General features: G+C 42.8%; 1 protein-coding gene across 1 annotated transcript; it reads right to left on the reverse strand.

Moving 5' to 3' along the window:
* Positions 1–515: 515 nt before the first annotated feature.
* comtb (catechol-O-methyltransferase b) lies at positions 516–5,915 on the reverse strand. Its single transcript, XM_056606736.1, has 6 exons — positions 5,752–5,915; positions 3,562–3,733; positions 3,202–3,319; positions 2,569–2,762; positions 2,105–2,236; positions 516–1,568 (listed from the first exon to the last, which is right to left on the reverse strand). The coding sequence occupies exons 2-6, from the start codon at positions 3,730–3,732 to the stop codon at positions 1,389–1,391; spliced, it is 795 nt and encodes a 264-aa protein (XP_056462711.1). The 5' UTR covers position 3,733; positions 5,752–5,915; the 3' UTR covers positions 516–1,388.
* Between the last annotated feature and the right edge of the window lie 2,683 nt (positions 5,916–8,598).

Genomic DNA, 8,598 nt, shown 5'->3' on the forward strand with positions numbered 1-8,598 from the left:
TCGATTTAATAAGTAAAATACTGTTTAGATACATCATATGTACATACTGACTTCGTTATACTATATTTGAAGTATATATTTTTTGTATGAATGTATTATTACACATCACTAGGAATTATCACAACCAATATGGCCGTATACAATATGATTTTATTATGTTTTTTCATATCCAAGATTATAAAAAATGCATTCATGTTCAGAGTATGAATTTTAAAAGGTTCACTACTGCCCCCTAGTGTATCAAGGCAAACTATTTCAACAAAAGATGCCATCCATTTTGGATGGCACCAACAGACACGCAGCAAAGAGGCTAAGATAGAAATTAAGTCTTTCTTTACAAGTGTTGCACATCTCTCTATGAATATGTGTTTTTTTTAAGAAAGTATGTATGATTGTATGCCAATTCAAATTGTTTAAATGTATGGATTATTTCTATGAAGTTGTAGTTGCACATGGAAACTACTGCTCTTTATCAAATTTGTTAACAAATATCTTGACTTGTAATTGCATTCCTGCATACATTCCCTGCATCCACCTGCACCCTACGGTGGGAACATGAAGCACCCCCATATCACGTGCAACAAAACTACACCCATATAACTACAACCATGTGTCTGTCCTCAGACTATGAACCACTTGTTTACCTCGCTAGTTTCAACATGTGATCATAGACATGGAAATACAGCGAGTTGTACGACCACAGACATTTTTTTATACAAGGACAATTTAAGGTCAGACAACATTTGAAGGACAATTGGTGCGGTCATTGGAGCTTCAGGTGAGTTTGGTTAAGAGATTGCCAATGAAAACATTATTCTGTTAAATGACTTAACATGTACTGTATGCACAATCACCTTGTTCACAACAATGAAAAAACCTATAAAGCAGAGCAGGCATAGTTGTTTATCTATCGGTCCTATAGAATCCTCTTAATCTTGCGCTGCGACGTGTCCAGTGGAGCAAGTTGTAAGCAAACATGATGCAACGCTTCCGTGGTCATTGTAGCTCCCGGGTTATACCAAGGAACAGGGTTGACGAACATCAGCCTCGTGAGACAATCAAGATATATCATAATGTGAGCTCCTAAATTCAGTATAGTCTCAGGAAGCCAGAGGAACAAATCATTCTCTGAAACAGCCTGTTGATAAAAAGGTTCACACATTGTTTGGCCTGAATCTTATATATTCTTGAGTCCAACTATGAGAATGTTCATAGGGTCTTAGATCAGTATTTATATTAGTTTGTTAATTATTTTGTGTGTGTGTGTGTGTGTGTGTGTGTGTGTGTGTGTGTGTGTGTGTGTGTGTGTGTGTGTGTGTGTGTGTGTGTGTGTGTGTGTGTGTGTGTGTGTGACTGAGTGAGTGAGAGAGGAGGGGCAGGAAGCTCAGCTACCCCAGGAAGACAGACTTCTCTATGCCGTCCTCTACTCTGGTGTACTCCAGATGGGAGCGGAAGTACTTGCTCTCGTACCGCGGGCTGCCACGCACGTACTCCAGGTAATCAGGCGCCCCGGGACAGATGACGTTGTCGGCCACCAGGATGCTGCCCGTCCTGAGCAGGCCGCACTCCTGAGGTGGTGATGTTGGGTGAAATCAATAACAATGCTAATGTTATACTGTATGCTGGAGCTGTATCATTTAATGGTAATCCCTAAAAAGTGCAGTAGGTTCGGTTTTAGAGTTGTAAAGAGAGAGCAGAAAATAATACGATTTTGAAACTAAACAACCCAAGAACCCCCCCCCCCCCCCCCCTTGGCACCCCCTCCCTAAGTTTCTCCACCATTGAGAAGTGTTGCATTTCACGCATATGTGATGGACAGGCAAGACTGATTCCCCAAACCAATCACAGAAGACATGCCCTGATTTGCCAAAAAATAGCAGTCCTAATTGTCTCATACAGTGGCAGGCGTGGTCAACTTGAAACGAATATTCTCCATGCATTTCACTCATTAATACCTGATGCCATTTCTAACAAATTACCCTCAAATAGTAGTCATTAAAAATTGTATTCTATCGTTTATTATACTGAGTTTATTCGATTTGCACTGTACTTATGCTGCGGTAACAACAGGATTAATAAATTGCCATCTTATTGTTAGCCTTGCCTCCATTAGTTTGGTGTCGGGTAGGTAGCAATCCTTCCAGTGGTCCAAGAACACCAAGTCAAACGAAGTCAACCCGAACTCCTTCTTCATTTTAGGGATCCAGTCCCCGGATGGGCCCTCGATGAGCACCACCTGGGGAGAGAAATATGACAACGACCATGACGACAAAAAATATTCACCGTCAGAAATGGAAGGAGGTTTTTTTACTGCAAAGTTTATTATCTTAATTATTGTTAAACCCTACATATCATTATTGCTAACCCAACATGTATATTTTACCTAGATCGTTTTTACGTAGATTAGCATTTTTTTATATTTGTATTATGTGTGTAGTTGACCCTTGCCTTCCTTTTCCTGAATGACCCTGTGTTATATTCTGCATTTATTTTACAGTATTAATATACTTTAAACATATGGAAACGGAGGACAGTGTCGGTCTGTTTTATTTCATGCACACATCTCACCTTATCCTCCACTCCTGCCCAGGCGATGACCTGGCGTGCGATGGCGGCGAACACAGGGTTGAACTCCATGGTGATCAGCCTTGAGTTTGGGGGCAGCAGGCTGGCGATGCGCACCGCCGAGTAACCGCAGTAGGTCCCCAGCTCTAGCATCGCCCTGGGCTTCACCTCACACACGATGGAGTCCAGGATGGTGCCTGGAGGGAGGGGAGACAGACAAAGAGGCCCCCACTGAGAACTTAAATCAGTCTAGTCAGGCTTCACAGGCCCACACCGTAGGACTCTCACTAAAAGGGCAAGAGGTAAAAAACCCAAGCAAGTTAATCATCCGTTGTCACACGATGCTCTATAAATTCCAACCGCTATCTTCAATGACAGCGCCATCACCAGCGCTGTCATATGGAGTCGCCCGACCAAGCCGTGCTACAACTTCCAGCACTGCTCCAAACCTTGGCACTGTGTGGCGTGTCTGGAATGTAACCTCATTTATTCTCAAAGGGCTCTGTGATCACCTAATTCTACGCCCTCCGACTGGCCAGGGGGAAAACTCCACAAAACCTCAGAGGTAAGGAACCTTGAGAAGGAACACAAGGAAGAGGGAGCCCTGAATCCATATTCAAGACACCAATGCCTTACCTTTCTCGTCCCCCACATTCATGGCCCATTCTTGATGCCTGCAGTACTGGTCGATGGTGTCCACCACACTCCTGGCGTCACCCCTGGTGGCCTTCCTCTTTACTTCGGCCAGAATACGCTAGAAGTGCAATTGGGGGAGACTTAAGGGTTTGGCACATCTCAACAGGTCAATGTTCAATTGCATTTATGTTGAAATGTTTGGCTCATTAGTTTAGTGTAAAAACTTTTATGTTTTACAACAAAAGGTTTTTGAGTTAAATCTTAACTTGAGTTAATTAATAGCTAGCGAGCGAGCGAGCGAGCGAGTGAGTGAGCGAGTGACTGAGTGAGTGAGTGAGTGAGTGAGAGCAACAGCCCTACCTCTGGGCGGGTGGAGCCATAGACGGTGTCCCTCACCCAGGGGACCAGGTCGTCGTGCCAGAATAACAACGCTCCAGTGTGGTACTGCAACAGGTTGGGGATGATCCAGCGGTAGAGGGCATACAGCAGCGCTCCTCCCCCTACACAGCTATAGACAACGGCCAGCAGCATTCTAGCGCACAACAGAGAGAGTGGAGAGAGGCAGAGATAAAAGAAAGTAGAAAATCTATTTCTGCCTACACATCAATTTAGAAACGCAAACTCCCAGAGTCTCAAGGTTGGCCAACAAACTATTAAAATATGTAATATATATCTATTACTTTTCTTCCATTGTCATGGAAACCTCTGATCGATAATTGTTTTTGAAAATCGTTGATAATGTTGATTTCTAGAGCATTGATTCAGAAGTGGTAAAAGGCAGACGTGTCAGTAGAATCTGAATCCAGTCTTCAGCTATACTGTGGTATAAATGTAAATGATACAACAGCAAGTGCCGACCAAGTCTTCTGTTTGGACAAGAGGCCACGATACCATGAGTGCTGAATAATATAGAGAATAGAGATACCTATACTTGTATCAATCCGCTTTACAGGTGTTGCTAATAATCGTTAATAACATGAATGGAAACAAACCAATAAACGTACATGACACAAAGCCGGCCTGCAGTAGCGTGTCGACCCAGGGTAGCAAGCTAGTTTCGGGAAAGAAACTGGTTTTGCTTGGCAGTCCAGTACCGGTCCAGTTGCGGAACAATTGGGGTTGGCTGAGCCAATTAATTATTAACACAAATCATAATCTGCTGTTGCATATTAAGTTCCTCCCATCAAATCCCAGTCTTGCTGATATTCAGGAGCACAGCATTCCCTCTTGTTTGTTATCGCTTAATTAGACGTGTTATGGAAGTGTAATGCATATTTTCTATATAAGAAAAACACTCCACAAGCTAAAATAGATGGACCAAGTCCCCACTATACTGATTAAAGGCAACATGGAAAACATATCAATAGAAAAGAGAAAGAAACCTGAGGAAGATAGATGTTGATGGTGTCTATGTTTTTTTTTTCCTTTCAGAATGAAGCTGCTTTATCAGGCATAATAGCGGCCATTTTACCATGAAATGAATGGTTGTGGAAATAAGCTCATCTCCAGCGTTGCTATCTCCTTTGTTACGTGCTAATCAGATGGGTGTTTACTATGCCGGGAGGACACTAGCACCGGCGTTCATTTGTCATCGCATGTAATTGAGCTCTTAGTGAAAAGAGGAACCTTGTCGTTTGGCGACTGTCTGTCAGTTAATAAACAATATCACATCATGTCACTATCAGCAAACACAAATATCCTTATTGACTGGTTTTCCGGTGGGCTCAATGTTTCTTGTCCACCCAGAAATAATTTGAAGTCAACCAGGAGCTACAGTGTTGACAATGCTTAGGCATCTTGGGAAGATGGGGAGGGAGGGTCTGTAAAGCAATCACAACACAATGCAGCCGTCGCAATCTGTACCAAGAGTCCTACAGATGTGAACTGGAAAAGAGCACGGCTGAACACCTATTCCCCTTTCACCGGTAATGCCATTGCGATAGTGAGAGGCCCCTTGAGTTGGACTTTGAGTTGCGTGGCAACCGGTTGAGGAGTGAATGCTGAGGCTGATTTATGACCACCATCTTATTCTGGATTCTTCCTGTAATATACCTTACAGCACATTGCATTGCATCGCAGTTTAGTCAATATGCTTGGACTAAAACAATAACTTATATTCTTTATTTGTTCTTAAACAGACAAAAAAAAGCTGCCCCATATAGTTGAAAAAAAATACACAAGGCAAGGCTTGTTTACAAAAATTACAGATACTTTGAAATGTGATGTAAGTTATCTGGGGTGCACACTGCACAATATGATTATATATAAGAGTATACGGTATGTTTCCACTTATATTAGCCACAGAACACAGTGAGTCACGTTTATGATGCATACCTAATCTACAGCGCATTGAGAGTTGACGTCGGTTCAGTGGCCGGTGCACATAAGGCTGAAATCCCCTAATCCCTGCATTGTTACAGAGAGCGCTAACATAACGGTTCCCTGCTCTGCCCCTTAAGCTAAACATAGCCAGTAAACATAACAGTTAGCCGTAGAAACCTTCAGTCTTAAAGGAACTCCTTCTATTGGTCCAAAATAGAGCAGGCTTACATGTGTAGGCAGACACTCGTCCCAGTCTTCCTCGCACTTCTTCTTGCTTCCAACACTGGTCAGAGTAAACGCTGCTGCTGCTCTGTCCTTTTTCTCTCTCTATCGAGCGATTCGCGATCACGCACGCACGCGCGCACGCACACACAGACACACCACACACCACACACCACACACACTCAAACAGAAACACACACAGCGACATGCGCTCACGCTTGCGGAAGAGAAAAATAACTCCTCCCTTGTGTGCCGCCGCCCCCCCCCCCTTCTCCTTCTCCCCTCCCTCTCTCCCTCCCTCCCTCATAATACTGTCCGCATGGTAGAATGCTCAGCAGACCATAGGGCCCGAGCCCCTGAGTATTTGAACAACTGACTAGGTCACATGCAGTGACACGCACTCACCCGCCCATGCGCCCACACACACACACACACACACACACACACACACACACACACACACACACACACACACACACACACACACACACACACACACACACACACACACACACACACACACACAAATGCATTCTCGTTAACTCTCATGAATATTGTAGTTAATGATTTAGACTTCAATATAAATGCTGGTTTATTATATATTTTTTTCTATTATGGAGTAATGGAGCTAATATTTTTTTTATTTACTCATGAAAGATTTTGGGGATTTAGTCGATCTAAAGATGAATGAGCAGAATAAACAATAAACACACACAAGTCATAATAATACAGAATTCCAAAACACGTGGCCCTCATTCCCGGCTGGGGCTCCAACATGGTGAGTAGGAAGGAGCTGAACTGGGCCGCCGGCTCCCGTCGCCATTCGAACTTATCCCCACCGCTTCAGCTTGGAGATACGGCGCAGTGAGTGCGAGTGGGATTGAGTGGAAGGCAGCAGCACTTGCCTGGACGGAAGAATTGACACAGCTAGTGTGGGCTGCCCCACTGCAAGTGGAGCGGTTGCCCAGGGCGTTCCCCAGGGTCTGCTGGGGATGTGGACAGCCTGTCCACCTGGTTCCAGCAGTGCCCCCATACATCTTCATAACAGGGAAACGGACCCCTGGGACGGCATCCCCAACCTGCAGTGACGGGGGGGCAACCGAACACAACCAAGTGGACGGGGGGGCAACCCAACACAACCAAGTGGAGACATTGCGACTGGCAAGATGTCGTGGATGGCGAGCTGGAGCTTCTTGTGATGCTGGGCCCCACATGAAAAAATTCTATAGTTTACTATAGTAAATAAACTATAGTATACCCTATACATACTATAGTAAATATTGTAGTGTTTTTTAACCTTACTATAGGCAAGGCAACTTTATTTATCTAGCACTTTTCATACACAAGGCAGACTCAAAGTGCTTCACATATAAACATTGTCATACAATAAAATAAAATAATAGATAAGTAAAAGAAAACATATGCAAGAAATGAGTAAAATAGAAAGTGCAATGTATTTAAGAGAAAATTAAATTGAAAGTTAAAAAGGTTTTTAGTAAGTAAAATTGAAAGTGCAATGTATTTAAGATCAGATCAACAGTCTCTCTGGAACCCAAGTCGGGACTACAACCCGACCTAAAGGAACTTGGTCCTTTCTCTGGAACTCCAATCCAGATTCTAGGACTCTAACCCAGACAGAACTTGGACACAAACTCAGGACTCTAACCCTTATACAAACAAACAAACTCAGGACTCTAACCCTTATACAAATACAAACTCAGGACTCTAACCCTTATACAAACTCAGGACTCTAACCCTTATACAAATACAAACTCAGGACTCTAACCCTTATACAAACTCAGGACTCTAACCCTTAACAATATTCTAGGACTCTAACCCAGCTTCTAGGACTCTAGCCCAGACCAAAGGCCTTATTCAACTTATTCTAGGACTCTAACCCAGCTTCTAGGACTCTAGCCCAGACCAAAGGCCTTATTCAACTTATTCTAGGACTCTAACCCAGCTTCTAGGACTCTAGCCCAGACCAAAGGCCTTATTCAACCAATTATAGGACTCTAACCCAGCTTCTAGGACTCTAGCCCAGACCAAAAGGACAAACAAACTCAGGACTCTAACCCTTATACAACCTTTCTCTCTGGTATCAGATCATGTATTTTTCTGGTAAAAATAGAAAATAAAGGGAAAGTTAAAAAGGCATTTTAGTAAAATAAAGGTAAAGTATTTAAGATTTAGCAGAAAGCTAAAGCAAACATAAAAGTCTTCAATCTTGTTTTAAAGGTGCTCAGAGTTGGGGCAAGTCTTAAATCCTCAGGGAGTTTATTCCAGCTATTTGTTGCATAGTAACTAAATCCTGCTTTCACATGTTTCGTGTTTACTCTGGGGATAATTAACAGATTGGTCTCAGAAGATCTTAGTGTTCTAGAAGGCTTATGTAGTGGAAGCATATCAGTTAAATATTTTGGGCCCAAACCATGTAGAATCAATTCTCTGACCTACAGGAAGCCAATGTAACGATTTAAGAATTGGTGTAATATGTTCAAATTTTTTGGTCTTTGTTAAAACTCTAGCAGCAGCATTCTGAACAAGCTGAAGCTTCCTTTGAGTTTGTTTTGGGAGACCTGTAAGGAGACCATCAAGCTTACTAGGGATAAAGGCATGTACAAGTTTTTGTAAGTCTTCGGTGGACATGAGCCCTCCAAGTCTTGCTACATTTTTAAGGTGATAATATGCAGATTTTGTAACTGATTTGATGTGACTTTCGAAATGTAAATCAGAATCCATGATAACCCCTAGATTTCTGGCTTTGATTGAGGTTTTCAGGGACAGAGAGTGAAGGTGTTGGGTTTCTTTAAGCCTTTCCGTTTTAGCACCAAATACAATTATCTCTGTTTT

Source organism: Gadus chalcogrammus, chromosome 13, assembly GCF_026213295.1.
Source record: "Gadus chalcogrammus isolate NIFS_2021 chromosome 13, NIFS_Gcha_1.0, whole genome shotgun sequence".
Lineage (NCBI taxonomy): Eukaryota > Metazoa > Chordata > Actinopteri > Gadiformes > Gadidae > Gadus > Gadus chalcogrammus.